Genomic DNA, 16,033 nt, shown 5'->3' with positions numbered 1-16,033 from the left:
ATATAAACATCTGCATCTACCTGCTTGTCTAAATTCCCTTTATAATTGGTGAAGAGCAATACATTAGTTCTAGGAGATACCTCATACTGAAGCAGAAAGATTTGTTGCCTCTTATCAGTGTGATTTTCTGCACCAGTTACAAAGGAAGGTATGTAGAGTTATAAGGGGTGCATGGCCCAGTGATTACTTAAATGTGCTGTGCAAAGTGGCAAAGCAGAAACAACAAGTGAGCCAGTCTGCAACACCATCTAGCCCACTCATTAGAAAAATATCCTCATGTCCCACAAATGGAAGGGTTCAGCTATTTCTGTGGGTAGGTAGAAGGAAATGTGGTGTTGACAATGCAGAGAGAAACAAGCATTCACAGGAAGAAGGAAGACTAAGAAGAAAAGAAAACAAAACAAAACAAAAAAACCTGCAACAAAACACAACAGTAATTTAATGCCTCTGGATTTTGCCACAGTCATTGTACAAAGTGCTGGGATACTTCCTTCACAGGTGTTGAGTAAACTCCAATCTGTGCATGGTGGTATGGACTCTAGTGTAACTAGCCAGAACAACAGACTTGTGAATGGAGGTACGTATTCAGTACTGACTTTTTTTTTGTGTTGCACAGCAATGGTACGGCTTAAGTAGTCCTCAGGGTTTTTTTCAGAATTTAATGTTAATTACCCTGCTGTCCATGAGAGCACTGAAAAAAACCCCAAAAACCTAAAGGAGAACAACAGATATGGGAGAGTATTAAAGCACTTGGTTATTATTTTCATTTGTAAATTACAATGACATTGTTAGGAACTAGTTGGGGATGTGGTAACAGAAGAAAAAGGACAGAAATACCCACATTCAGCTAGATGTATTTAGAAAAGTGTATAAAGTCCAACAAGGCTTCCAAATACCACAGTTATTGGCAGGGATTTTGAAAGATCAGACTATTAGATCACTGGAAAGCCTAAAGTGGGTCTTCCTCATTTAGTAAGATGATAATTATTTCTATACAAAACAAAGCAAGTTCTCCTTAGGCAGAAAATTAATAAAGAAAAATTTTATAGCAGGAAGAAACACCAACATATATCCTTTGTGGAAATATACTGAAATGGGGACTGCCAATTTCTTCTATGACTTCAAGGCTCCCTTCAAGTTTTCCCAAAACATCGCCTGCTGCTCTCCTTCAAGAGGCCACTCCAGGTAGGTCTTTGTGTTCATGATCTTCCGCAGCTTGCAGAACCTCTTGGGAATCGCTTTGCTCTGGATGGGCTCCAGGAGGACGAGAATTGCTGCATCGTTGTTCTCGTCAAAGAGACGGAAGTGTGAGAAGTCCAGCTCATATTTGCACCACTCGCTCTGCACAAAGTGCTCAGACAGCACAAAGAGCGTTTTGTGGCTCTTCTCTATGGAGTCAATGATGTTGTCCACAATCCACTTCCCGGGCACAAAGTCCCGCTTATGGAGGCAGAGTCGAAACGGGGGGCAGGCCTGCTCCAGCTCCCGCACCATTATGTTTTCCACCCAGTCAGAGTCATGCTCGCTGTAGGAGACAAAAGCATCGTAGCAGATGTCCTTCAGGGGGGCTCGCTTGGGCTTCCGCTTGGCTTGGAGCCACGCCCAGGTCATTCTCAGGTACCAGACCGCGTGGTACTTGTAGCCGATGGCCACGAGGATGAGCATGACCAGGACCACCAGGGTGCAGAGCAAGGACACCATGAGGGACCTGTGGCACTCCATCAGGGACAAGTGCACAGCTCCAACCTGCACCCCTCGCACTGCCAGGGGAGAGTCACAGATGTACTTGTCTGGCCACCCCACCAGCACCTGGGCTATCCCAGCCTGGTGGTGGATGAAGGAGAGGAATTCACAGGAGCAGATGAAGTTGTTGTCACTGGCATCCAGCAGCTCCATTTTCCTGAAGGACTCAAACTCTTCCCTGGAGAAACCGTTGAGCTTGTTTCTTCTGACTGACATGGCCACTAAGTTAGGAATGGGTGCGGCACCAGGCAGGGTCTTCAAATGGTTTTTTGTGAGGTACAGCTCTTTGAGAAACGGGAGTTGCAGTCCAAACTCCTTCAGGTTGTTAGCACTAACATCCAAAACTTCCAGCGTTGGAGGAATGCACGTTGTTAGCTTAGGAATTTGAGTGCTGGAGAGGTTTAGATATTTCAGGGTTTTTGGCCATTCACACACATCTGGAATATCACCAAAATTATTTTGGCTAATGTCAAGATGAATCAGTTTGTGCAGGCGAGTTACAATATATGCAGTCTGTTTCAGAGATTTTAGAGAGTTCTGACTTAGATTTAAAGTTTGCAATGAAGGCCAAGCATCTTCACAGATTGTCTCATTTAAGCGATTATTTACAAGCAAATTATCATGAAGGTCCAGATACAGAAGTAATGAAAAATTTTTTGCAAGTTTGCATGGTATCATGAAAACTCTAGAGCTTGCAATGGTGAATCTTTTCAGTTTGTTTATTTGTGACTCCATACCATCCAGATCAAAAAACAAATAAAAATTCTGAATCGTTACATTTATTATTGATACTGTTTCAACAAAACTTTGCCCACTGCTTGCAATTGCTTCAACATCCCATTTTCCTTTCCCCTCAAGAACACAATCGATTGCCTCTAACTCTTGCAAAGTTGTGATTTCCTTCAGTAATATTATTAGGAGGCTAATATATTGATCTGTGAATGAAGCACGTTTAAATGTAAGTTTTTGTATCATAAAAGGAAGTGTAGAGTTCTGCACCAAGCTTTTTTTTTCAATCTCTAATTTGATTTCTCTCACTTCTAACCAAATGACAGAGTACAGAAGGTCCCTGACAATTGCTGAGAATAAACTAGTATTTTTTAGGTTTATGATCATGTGGTTTATCTTCTTAATTGATTTCAAACTTCCTGGCCTGTACTGCCTGAGTCCGCCACCATCAATCCACAACTTGTCGAGAAGCTCAATGCCCTCAAAGTTCCCTTGCCTTATCGTGGAGAACCACGGGTTGCCCAGGTGGAGAGAGCTGAGGTTCCTCAGGCTTGAAAAGGGGGAGCTTTCGCCCAGGTCTCTGTAGGAGTTCTCCTGAAGGTGGAGGTGCTGAAGTGAAAAGAGGTGCTCAAACCACTCAGGGGACAGGTGAGCCAAGCTGTTATTTGATAAGTCCAAGAGCTCCAGTTTCCCAAGGGACCAAAATGAATCCTTGTCTATTGAGCTGATTTTGTTGGACTGCAGCAGCAAGGCTCTCAGGTTCACAGCCTGCTGCAGGTCTTGGGATCGGATGTGCTGTATCCTGTTATGGGCCAGGTTTAATGTTGTGATTTTGCCCGTGAGCCCTGGCGGAATGAAATCCAAGCCCATGAAAGAGCAGTTGCAAAGCTGAGTGGCATCACATGAAGGACAAGCCTGCTTCAGCACTTGTTCTTCAGAGAGGCTTGGAGCTAAGACCATGTAGATGGCCCACATTTGCCAGGTGTGCGTAGTTCTTGATTTTTGTTTTGTTTGGTTGAACGTTTTGCTGTAGGAAACAGAAAGGAGAGAAGGTAGTGTCAACTTGTAGTTTTGAACAGCAACTGAAAACAACTGAAAACCTGTGCAATTTTATTAGGAAATTCAGATTCATTTTTTTTCTTGTAAGAGTTATCCTATGACATCAGTCTTCCTCTCCTACTTCAGCTGCTCAGCCCTGCAAATATGGCATGCTACTCATTTCTGAAGTACAGCCTTGCCATGTCTCAGCAGTGATAAAGGATCGTTCTCAAAGGCCTGTCTTTTCATACACGTTTGCTATGGCTCTTGCTTCTTACATCTCTGACATTATGCTCCCTCTCAGCAATGAAGCTACATCTGGATGTTTCAACCGTAAACAGGGAAAGATGATTAGGTCTTCAGTGATCTGGATGAGGGAATTGAGTGCACCCTCAGTAAATTTGCAGATTACACCAAGTTGGGTGGGAATGTTGATCTGCTTGAGGGTAGAAAGATTCTACAGAGTGATCTGGACAGGCTGGATCAATGGGACAAGGCCAATTATATGAGACTCAACAAGGTTAAGTGCCAGGTCCTGAACATGGATCATAACAACCCCATGCAGTGCTACAGGACTGGGGAAGAGTGGCTGGAGATCTGCTCAGTGGAAAAGGACCTGGAGGGTGTTGGTCAACAGCCAGCTGAACAGGAGCCAGCAGTGTGCCCAGGTGGCCAAGAAAGCCAAGAAAACTGTGGCTTGTATCAGAAGCAGTGTGGCCAGCAGGACTATGGAAGTGATTGTCCCCCCCGTACTTGGCACTGGTGAGGCTGCTCTTCGAACACTGTGTTCAGTTTTGGGGCCCTCGCTACAAGAAAGACATTGAGGCGATGAAGCGCATCCAGAGAAGAGCAACAAAGCTGGTGAAGGGTCTAGAGAATGAGTCCTGTGGGGAGAAGCTGAGGGAACTGGGGTTGTTTAGTTTGGATAAAAGAGGCTCAGGGGAGACCTTATCACTCTCTACAGCTACCTGGAAGGAGGTTGTAGAGAGGTAGATGTGTTTTCCCAAGTAACAAGTGATAGGATGAGAGGAAATGGCCTCAGGTTGCACCAGGGGAGGTTTAGAGTGGATATTAGGAAAAATTTCTTCACCAAAAGGTTTGTCAAGCACTGGAACAGGCTGCCCAGGGAACTAGTTTAGTCACCATCCCTGGAGGTATTTAAAAGATGTGTAGACGAGGTGCTTAGGGACATGGTTTAGTGCTGGACTTGGCAGTGTTAGGATAACAGTTGGACTCAATGGTCTTAAGGGTCTTTTCCAGCCTAAACAATTCTATGATTCTAAATCCCCACAACCTTCACAGTGTTAGTCTGTCCATCTAGTGTGGCTACCCATGAGGCAGAAGCCTGAACAGAGCATGTCCACACTCTTGGCCCTTCAAGTGGGTTGTGGCTTCTGACACCAAAACTTTCCTGACAGAGATTTTGGAGTCCCCTGCCTGGAGTGTCACCAGCCTTAGGGCTTCTAAAAAGCAGAACTGTGCAGCTCCTGGCACACCCTTTTACACACTGTGTAAGCAATTTACATTCTTTACTGAAAAGGCAGACAAGCTGATACAAGGTTATCGCCCTTTTCTGTAAATCAACACTGGTAATAGATGGGAATTGGATGTTACTGTCACCCTACAAACAGTAGAAGCAATTAGATCAATACTGATTTTAATTTACAGAAGGGATGTGTTTCCTGCCACAGGTGCCAAAGAACATTTCACCATTTGCTACAGCAGAAAATAAGTCACTTACTAAAGCTCACGAGCTGCTGTAAACATCTCTGGTACTGCAGACAAACAGTATACCCAAATCCTGAATATGCAAAGAGTAAATACTTACCTTGTGCACTGCATACTGTGTTTCAGTCTTCTTGTGTGCTGATCATGTACTCTGGGATCCAAGTTGTCACCTCATACTCCAAGTACAACAAAAGCTGGAAACCCTTTGGTAGGTCTGATGCAACGACAGTCCTGGAGTGAGAAAATGTTTCAGGCTGTGCTCCTCAAACAAAACTTTATGTTGACAGTTTCCCAATGTCCTCTAACTACTCAGCCAATGAAGCATACCAGTTTGCACAGCTTTTCTTTAGTGGCTGCTCCCCTGAGGAAACTATGGCTTCTGAAGAGTCTAGCATTGTCCAGCACACATAACACTGCCCTTCAAACTCACATTACAACCACTTCTACTGCTGCTGCTGAATGGGGACACAAAAATGACCACAGATTGTGTTTTCCCTCTCTTCTTCGCCAGCTGAAATTCAGTGTCAGATCTCTCTCCCTTTGTCAGTCATTGCCCATCGCTGGAAAAGCTGATGCAACCATTTTGCGCAAGTCATTATTTCACAATCACTTCCTCCAGCATTAAGTGCAGAAATAGTTCCTAGGCAAAACTGCATTCACCTCCCTGTATCTCTGTTTTTGATACTTATTGTTTAGTATGCACTGGTGGGATGATAACTACTTCCTTCAGAGGTATACCTGCTGTGGCACAGACATAACTGTGGCCACTGATGCTTTGAGGTGTACCTGCTCTTGTGTGGACATATTCATGGCCACAGACGCTTTGAGGTGTCCTGCTCCCATGAGTATTCATCCATAGGTCACAGTCCCTTCAACTCAAGTTTACAATTGAATTCTAGCCTGTCCAATGCAGCAGCCCAGAAACAGCAGTGATGCCCTGACTCTCTGCCAGCCCAGGTGCACCGTGATTGCTTCCATCAAAATGTTCCCAGGCACAGCAGAATAAAATGATAAGCAGTGCAACAGTACAGTAAGCAGCAAAAGTGAAAAGCAGCCACTAACAAGCACAAGACTCTAATTTACGTTAATGCAAGCAAGCCCCATGGCAAGCACAGAATCCTGTCAATCATACGCTAAACAGCAATAACAGCTATAAATTTGATCTAACACATTCCAATCAAATCCATTGTTATCTCGAACCCTTCAAGCCCCATGTTGGGCACCAAAACAGACTGTCATGTTTTAACCCCAGCCAGCAGCTAAGCCCCACATCCCAGCACAGGAGGGATGGAAGAAAGAATCAGAAGTGTAAAAGTGAGAAAACTCGTGGCTTGAGATAAAGACAGTTTAATAACTAAAGCAAAAGTTGCATGTGTGCAAAGAAAAACATGGAATTCATTCACCCCTTTCCATCAGCAGGCAGGTGCTCACCCATCTCCAGAAAAGCAGGGCTACATCACATTACTAGGGAGGACAAATGCCATCACTGAACATTCCCCCCTTCGTCTAGCTTTATATTGCTGAGCATGACGTCACAGGTGTGAAATATATCCCTATGGTCAGCAGGGGTCAGCTGTCCCATTTGTGTCCCCTCCCAACCTCTTGCGCACCCCCAGCCTACTTGCTGGCAGGGTGGTGTGAGGCCTTGACTCTGTGTGAGCACTGCTCAGCAGTAAAGAAGACATCCCTGAATTATCCACACTGTTTCCAGCACAAATCGAAAACATAGCCCCGCACTACCTGCTATGAAGAAAAATAACTCTACCCCAGCCAAAACCATCACACTGAGCAACAGAACATCTCAGCACAGCCAAGTTATTTTGTGTAGGTTCTCTAAAATGTAAGCAACATATAGACTGATATATATATATATATATATATATATATATATATATATATATATATTATATTGATACAAATGTTAGAATCAAACTGTTTAGTCAAAGAGAACACTAGAGAAACACTCGGTATCATTTCCTTTCCTAGGACACTGCAGTCATACTTAGCAACAAATCGAAAATGCCTAAGAATGGGAATGATGTTCTGTCTGCAAAAGAGGACACAGTTTGAAATAAAGTATCCCTCTGTAAACATTCACGGCAATTTTGAGAGGGGAAGTTTGGTGATATTTATTTTAGCCTGACTGAATGGAAACACATGGCTGGTCAAATGGCCAAACATGCTGCATGCATAAAGGGGTAGGGAGTCTTCCTACAGCTCTGAAAGGGACACCCATTGAATTCAAACACCGAACCTTCCTACTGCAGTTTTCATTATTCTTCTGTGCACAGAAATTGTCATGATCTCCTGCCTGCTTGCACCGAGAGGTACCTGCCTGAGAGCAGACAGACAGACTGATTCCTGCCACATGTCAGAGGGTCTGTGGTGGCATCTGTGTGCTGAAGGGTTGCAAAGCCCAGGCAGAAGCCCAAATGAGTCTCATAGCAACTTTCAGTCCCACTGCATTGAAATTAGCATTGCACATTAGATTAAGAACTTGATGCTTCCCCCAAAAAGGAATTAAAAACTAAGATACTGGTGCATTTTCTGCCTGCTACAGAGGATAGATGAGAAGCATAACAACATTTTAAAATAGAGACAAAGCAGCTGTGAGACACAGCAGAAGAGGGAAATGGTCTTTTGGTGAAGGGATGTCATTAACTTCCTCAAAGCTACCTCTTCCCTCTTGCACCTCTCACTTGGAATGGTTCTTGTTCTTCAACAGGGAAAACTCTTGAGTTTTCAAAATGCTTGAAAATGTCAATTCACAGTTTGATGTGACTTATTCCTATATGTTTTTGTCATCAAAACCGCAATTCCTTGATAATGTTAAATATAGTTAAATTTGTGAAGAGCCTTGAAGAAGATCACATATGAGGCCACGTACTTCATTAATGTGTCGTGGTTTGAGCCCAGAGAGCAGCTGAGCACCACACAGCCATTCAATCACCCCTTCCTCTCCAGTGCTGGGAAGGAGAAAATAAAGAAAAAGGCTCAGGAAACAAGACAAGGACACGGAGGGGTGTCTCACCCCTTACAGTCACTAGCAAAAGACAGGCTCGTTAGGGGAAGAAGATCACTTTAATTCAAACACTAAGAAAACCAACACCTAACAGCTGGGACAGTGAGAAGCATTACTACATCTTAAAAACCCTCCCCCCACCCCTTCCTGGGTTCACTACCTCCTCCCCCAGTGGCGCAGGAGCAGCGCCCCTTCTTCCTCCAAGGTGAGGGGGAAGCACTCTTCCGCATTCTTTCCCTTCTTCCACATGGCATCCCTCTCACAGCAGCCAGTCCCTCCATGAGTCCTCCCCACGGGATGCATTGTTATTGAGATGCTCTGGCGTTGGTCACCTCCATGTGTTGCAGTCCTCCCAGCACCAAACTACAACAGCAGGGGTTTCTTCTTCCCACAGAGTCTCAGAGGTCCTCCACAGGCCTCAGGCGAAGCTCTGCTCCACCAGTGACCTCCATGGGGGGGGGGGCAGCCCTGCTGTCTTATCAGGGGAATACAGGAGGGCTCTCTGCTTCAGCACACCTCCCTCCCTTCCTCCTACTGACCTCAGTGCTCACATAGGTGTCCTTCCTGTAACTCCTCCTCGCAAGTCCCAACCCGCTCTCCTGTTCCCCTTAAAAATGTTATTGCAGAGGCACAGTCACTGTTGCTAATAGTCTCAGCCTTGGCCAGAGGCAGGTCTGACTTGGAGCCAGGGGAGCTTTGAGAAGCTTCTCAACAGGGGGCCACTGCTGAAGCCCCCTCCCCTGCTACCAAAAACTCCCACCAAACAAACCCTGCACAGAATGTGAACTGGGCATGCTTTTCTCTCTCCTACAGCTTCACCACTGTGCATTCATGGAGACTCAAGGTAGATGTCAGCTATTTTTTCAAAAGTACTGACTTTCTCCTAACATTCAGGCTCAGCCCACTTTTATTATACTTCCAAACTGGGCTGGGTTTCTGGCATCTCTCAGAAAGAGAAAACTGGAATGACCCTGCTCACCTTCCAATGTCATAGTTTACAAACTAAGGACTTCATTTCAGCAAGGTGCTTAAGCCAAGAAATCAGGGTAGCCTTCTCCTTTTTTCCATCAGAAGGGAAAAAAGTCTACAAGCAGCACAACTTCCTTCTCTCTTACTCCAGGTCAAGTTGTCAGGATTTATCAGGTTATCTGGAGTCAGGAAGGTCCAAGGATGTTCAAGGTGGTCAGAAATGCCCTCCACAATCTGCCCCAGAGAGAGAGGCAAGGTGCAATCCACCTGCTTCCCAGAGCATCATCCTCCAAATCGAGACACAGCCTGGACTCAAAACAACTTCTTTTGAAATCAAAGTGTCTAAAGTAGGAGAGAGCTGATGTCTTTTAAGGTAAGAATACCATTCACCTGCCTTTTTTCCAGAGAAACTGAATGTTTATCATTGAAGGTTGCACCTTGTGGGTGCTTTCTCTCCTCCTCCAAGTTTAGGCTATGATTATCCTTCTTCTTCTACGGTGTTTAAAAAAAGGCATGTGCCTCCACCTGTGCCAACATTACTTTTTCCCAGCAGAAGGGCACAGATCTGCAACAATCCTGTGCTTTTGTAACTGCAGATGTTCCAAACAGAGATGCCTTTGTCAGCAGATAGAGAGGGCTGAGACAGAGCCGTGGTCACAATTTTTGAAGCTCTCTTGCTGTAAATGTTCCTGTTTATCCAACAGCAGCACAAGAAGCACACATTTCCTTCAGTCAGGTCTTCCCTGACTCCCAGTCACCCCCTGCTCAGCATCCCTTCCTGCCACTGCTCAGTGTCGGGTCCCTGCATTGCCTCTGCTGGCAGCGGGACAGGCTCCTGCCACAACCCTCCTCCACCAGGAAACTCCTGCTGCTAGACGGGGCAGCAACCAGCGATGGGGGGCTGTATGAGATGGGTGTTGACCAAAATAAATGTAGAAACAAAAATACATTTATGTGAAGCAGAACTCCACAGGAATGGACTTGCTGATCAAAAGTCACAAACCAAGTGGCAACACTAATCCTCAGTCAGTCTGCCATCAGTTACGAGGGTTATTTCAGTTATATCCTCACTGCCTCCTCTTTCTGCATCTATGTTGTATTACTCTGGGGAACACGACTTTAGAATCAGGCTCCAGTTGCTAGATCCCGGCAGCCCTCTCCCCTCCGCCAGCCCTCTCCCCTCCGCCAGCCAAGGGTTATCGACTCCTCCATTTCCTGCAGTATCTGGGCATATTGCACTCTTTAAACCACTTCCCCTTCCCAGTTCCACATTAGAGGATCCTGCAGCGGGTCCCCTCCCTTCCTCTCTTTTGTCCTGTATGTCAGCATCCACACTCAGAGCTGCTTTTTGCTTTTCTGCTGAGGAAGGACAAGTAGAAGTGCAGAAGGAGCCCAAGTCTGGCGACACCCCGCCCCAGACCCCTGCCTCAGAGAAAAAGCAGAAGCAGAAGAAGAGGGAGGGAGCTCATGAATCCATTGGCCATCCTGAAAGATGAGCAGAAATGCCTTCCAAATCTTTTCAAGCAGGGCAAAACTGCTTCCCAGTACTTACCTCTGTTAACCAGAGTGCGTCAGCGCGTCAGCTCGGCTGCAGCAGTGCCAGCCGGGCTGAGCCCAGGGCACTCTTCTCCTAACCCCACCTAGAAACGGCTGCTGAGGGAAAGCAGTTAAATGTACTCTTGCAGTCTTTGGAGCAGGAGGTATAATACTTATGTAATTGAAAGCAGAACAGCTTGGCATCCTTTCATGATCCTGGAAGTGCAGCCTTGGCATGCACTGCTGGTGCCTATGCTTTAATCTGACTTGCAGGGCTTCAGGTATTTGTCTTCAAGCTACAACAAAAAGGAATATTATAAATTAAAAATAAACAATTTTAACTTTGTTGTGTTCCATATCAGGCCTGCCATGCCAGCAGCTCAATCCCCTGGTTAGATCTTCAGACTGAAAGTTTAAATGCAAAGGAGCAGATTCCCTTTATTTTTCTTCTGGCCTGTCCTTGCCATTGCGGCAGAGTGTGATAATGCTGTGTAAACAGTTACTCATTCAACAGCCTGCCTTCGGAACTTCCTCTGCCAAGGAAGCAGGGTTGTGAGATTTTTTTTATCATATCCTTTCTGAAAGCATTCAGTCAGAATAACGTGATGCTGATTTCCAGCCTTAACAGAGAAGGACATAGCAGGGAAGTCCACAGGCTAAGACACCAAAGCTTATTCTAAACATATGGAAAGTTTTGTCTTTGTAGAACAGTTGCATCAGCATGACTCAACGGGGGAAAACCCCTAATTTCTCTGAAAATAGTCCTGTAGAGCATTTGAATCCCAAGGAAATTGCATCAACAGAAAGGGGCCTTCATGTGAGGCAAAGCTGGACAATGTAGTCCCTTTCTTAATTTGCACTTTCTCAGATGGGGTGAAAACAATTTGTTTCTGACAGGAACATTAGGATTTTCCATTAATACACAGCTATAAAACAGTAAACACTACAGTAAGTTTTGGCACCCTGTTCTGAAGACCACTATGACAAACACACAAACCCCTATTATCAGCACCACACAAATCTGTTACTCCAGAACAAGACTTCTGAGACAAGTCATGCAGAACGGATCCTCCCAAGCTGCTTGCTTGCTCCCCAGACCTGCACGGGGCTGGACTCCAGCCAAGCACGCTGACAGGTAGCTCCATCGCACACAAACACTGGGGCACACAGCAGGATCAAAAGTGCCCGCGTACGAGCGCGCCTGCTGCAGGGCTTCCTGGCAAGCTGCAGGGAGTAAGGCAAAATATAAACTGATACCACCAACTAAGGAAATTCCCTTGGCGTGCGAGGGGGAGAGGCCTTATGGTTAAGTATAACTTCCTCCAAGCGTCACCCAGATCTTCCTGCATCCCTGCGAAAGAGGTCCAGCTCCCAGAGAAGAGGCAGGGATGGCAACCAAACATGGAGGCAGGTGCCCAAGACCCATAAAAAGGCTGCTCAGAGCAGTCTTGATCTTGGCTTTTCTTACAGGCTAGATTGGTTGTATCAGCCCTTATACTTCCCATATGCATAATCCTGCATCTCCACAGGCATCTCTGAAGAGGCTGTAGGATTCAGGAACCTGAAACACAAACATCACGGTACTGGGGCCTTGGAGGTCAGGCCAAATGGACCCCTCATCACCTGGGCAAACAGGCTCCCAGCTTGCTGCTGCTGAGGATCCATCCCTTGAAACCAACAATCTGGAAATCACATTTTCTTTTAATATATTTTCTACAATTTTCATACTCTTAATTGGGTCAACATTATCAATGTACAAGGCTACTTCTTCAGCTTTTTAGACACCATCAGGAAATACCTCTGCATGGCTTTCTGAAGTACCACATGCTTAGTATTGTGATGGACTTTTTTCCTATCTCTACATATATTACACTCTTGTGTCGATCAGCTTGTTTTGCTGTATCCCAAACTATATGACGGGGCCATCTGTTACGGGCTGTCCAGAGACGTATTTGGAGATGTAAAATATATTTCCAGTGAAAATGAAGTGCTATGCCTATTTCAAAACAGGGATTTTGCAGGTTTCTGGACAGAGCTACAACCACCCTGGGCTCTGATATCCCAGGAGGTACAACACTGCTTCCCCAGCACGTCTCCAGCCACTGGGGCCGCTGTAGGTACCCCAGGGTTGGAGTCCTCACAGACCCTACAAGGCACAAGCTGCACTACCAGGCAGTCATGGGGAGAGAGGAATGGGATCTCTTATGCTTGCTGTTGGATGGCTTTTGCTTCATTTCAGCTCATCGGGAGAGAAAATACCCTGTCACAGCCCACTGGGTGCAAGCCATCACTGTGGCTGTGAGGAAGTTAGGGTTTAACATCCCGACACTAGAATTTCCCTCAAGGAGGAAAAACAGCATTTATCAGCTCCAAGGAAGAACTCCTTCAAGACACACTGAGCAAAGGGACGTGTGTCAGTGTGCTTCAATGCAGGAAAGGTTGAGAGGAACACATAGACGCATGTCTCATGCCTAAGTCTATCTGATGCTAATACACTGAAAAAGCACTTTCTTTTTTCTTTCTTTTTTTTTTTTTTTCTTTTTTCTTTTAACAGAAGGGAAACATTGCAGAGCCAGCTAAAGTTTGTTTCCTGCACAGAGACGGAAAACACTGTGCTGGGATGCAGAGATACATATTTAACTGCTTGTTATACTACTAAAAAAAAAAAAAAATAAAAAAAAATAAAAAAAAAAATTGTGTTTAACATTTGAGCAAGAATCTTAGCAGGAAATGAATCAGATCATTATCATATGCAAAAAAAAAAATCAAAATTTTTGTATTTGTTCCAGAAAAGACAATGTCAGGACATATTTTGCACAGGTAGTTCAGGCTCTGCATTCAACTGCTTCCTCCCTCTGTGCCTGATGTCATAAATATTTCAGACATGATAGTGCATTTCAGAAAGAGAAAAACAGTCCATTCCAAATCTTTGGTTTCAGTTATTCAAGACCTCAGAACCTCTTTCTTCAGTGAAGGTACTTTTCGTGATATATGTGCTATCAAAGCTCCAAATTTAAAAAAAATAGGAAAACTCTAATGAGCTATTTCCAAGTTTTTCTGCACTGGAAAAATTACATGAGTTTCTTGCAGGGACTATTTCTATTGTGTCCTTTTGCATTTGATTAATTTTTTTTAACCAACTTTTTAGAAACTTGAATACAGGAGTTATAAACACTCATGAAAAAATCACTTTTACTAAAAATGAAAAACCTGATTATAAAATTATGTCACTAAGTATTTGAAAAGTGTGTTGAACTGACAGAGCCACCAAAACATCTTCAAATAATTAGCTATTTCCAATATCTGACCATTCTCTGACTTTCCAGACTTAAACATGATTGAAAACAGACATTCCAAGCTGGTTTTCAAGTACACACTCAGCTATTTTAATCATCCCTCCTAAATTATCCTCAGATTGCATTTCTTGCTCTTCTGTAAGTTTTCTTGAGTGTAGCAGTACCAGCTTAGTAATGACAGATTCAGAATGGCCTGTGTAACTAACTCTTGTACCTGTACTGCAATATGGCTTTTTGTCTTCATCGTAGTATCTACAGAAAGAAACACCCCATACTAGGGATCAACCCCCAAAAGAAGGTTCTTTCTACTGTTGTGAAATACCCATATTTACAAACTTTGAGTTGAATTCCTCTCTAACATCTGAAGTTACCTGGACATGGTACATAAGGCACAGCTGTGCCTTGGCAACACACGTATGTCCAGGATGGTCTGGAGATGCCTCCACAGCCAACTGTATTCTCCCAGAATGGTGTGATTAGTCAACAGCTTTAATGAGAAATGTTTTCCTTTTCTTTCTTTAGGTTTTGTCTCAACCCAGTAGTTTCTGCCAGGTCATAGTGTCTATTTGAAGAAAGAGAGTACAGACTGAGCAGCAACGGCATGGACTTGAGAGGGAATAGTCCGTCTTGGTGATGTCTCATTATTCCAATAGTGATTGTCCAGAAACATTGTCAACCCCACAGACCTTTTAGCAGTATTTAGGAACTCCAGCAGAGACCAAAACCCCATTGCAATAGGTGATTGCAAGCACAGGGTACCAGAAAACATAAAAAAGAGCACAACTCTTCACTTGAAAGCAAATAGGGAACATATACAAAGATTGCAACAGGGGGTTGTAGTAATGCTAAAAACAGTTTTGTAGACCTCTAGTAAGTGTAGCATGCATGGTATCTCATACTTTCAAGTAATTTGCTCTGTAGTTTGCAGCTTTGGCACAGAAGAGTTATCAAAGGAAAAGGAATCAAAGGAAAAATAAGCAAAAAAGCAGTGAAACCAAACAATTTTCATCTCAACAACTGGAACTACAGAACAAGAATAAGTTAGTTCAGAGATAATCATAGGGTAATCAAATTTGTCTGCCTTACATCTGCTCTACTGTGGGAAAGAGCATCAAGTTAGGTGCACTCTCTTACCTTGTATCATTTCAGGTGATATTTCTCCAATACTGAACTCACTGTGAGGTTTGCACCTGTGGGCACAAGACGATCTTTGTTTCTTTGGGTCTCAGTATCCAACATTTAACAGCTCTTACCCAATAGACTGGCCACCTGGTTTGTTTTCAGCTTATAACTTACACAAGTGTTAGTATAAAGATTCTTTTCTATTTATAGAAATTATGTTACATTTGCACTTCTTTCATGTGCTATTTTTATGACATCATTTTAAATTAATTTCCTGTATGTTCCATGATTAATAGGTTCAACAAATTTCCTTTAAGATTTGTATTCCTTTGGAGTACTTTATTTCTCTGTGGTTGTTTTCTTGAACTCTATGTTCCCAGCTCACATCTGGGACCAAAAGGCCAAGCAAAGCATACAGAGATGTATGACTCTGTTGAGAGGACTAGGACACTCTCTCTCAGTCATCTCTCTGGTGTCTCCACGTTTCCATTTGATAGTGTCCTCTTAAACAAGAGGCAAAGCCTTCCAGTTGAACAGTGTCTCTCAAAAGTCATTAACAATAATGCAGAGAGTAATGGGAGAAGGGATGGATAAGGTGAAGGCTAGCTGGACTCTTCTATTGTTGAGAGGTCTAATTTTCTGTAAATAAGTTTTCCTCACAACTTATCATGATGAAACACAGCCTATGAATGAGTTAGACTTGTTCCCTGTTTCTGCAGGTGGAGAATTCCTGTCTCCAGTCTGGGCAGCCCCTTCTCTTTCAGGAAGAACTTGGCAAGGAGCTGCCAAGCTGTTTTGCTGGACAAAACACACTGTGAGCTCATAACTTCTCACTGAGTAACAGGACAAC

The 16,033-nt window shown here is 44.1% G+C and overlaps 1 protein-coding gene across 2 annotated transcripts; it reads right to left on the bottom strand.

The window, feature by feature from the left end:
- Window positions 1-750: 750 nt before the first annotated feature.
- On the bottom strand, window positions 751-10,900 carry LOC113479805 (toll-like receptor 2 type-1). Of its 2 annotated transcripts, none has more exons than XM_026848114.1 (3): window positions 10,782-10,900; window positions 5,339-5,469; window positions 751-3,499 (listed from the first exon to the last, which is right to left on the bottom strand). In XM_026848114.1, the coding sequence occupies exons 2-3, from the start codon at window positions 5,350-5,352 to the stop codon at window positions 1,114-1,116; spliced, it is 2,400 nt and encodes a 799-aa protein (XP_026703915.1). In that variant the 5' UTR covers window positions 5,353-5,469; window positions 10,782-10,900; the 3' UTR covers window positions 751-1,113. The 2 variants fall into 2 exon arrangements, with proteins under 2 accessions (XP_026703915.1, XP_026703917.1); XM_026848116.1 differs by lacking the exon at window positions 10,782-10,900 and adding an exon at window positions 6,670-6,699.
- Window positions 10,901-16,033: the final 5,133 nt, after the last annotated feature.

The sequence above is a fragment of the Athene cunicularia genome, assembly GCF_003259725.1.
Source record: "Athene cunicularia isolate RWA chromosome 4 unlocalized genomic scaffold, athCun1 chr4_part2, whole genome shotgun sequence".
NCBI lineage: Eukaryota > Metazoa > Chordata > Aves > Strigiformes > Strigidae > Athene > Athene cunicularia.
The sequence above is the reverse complement of the archived record's forward strand: the minus strand, read 5'-3'. Positions and strand labels throughout refer to the sequence as shown.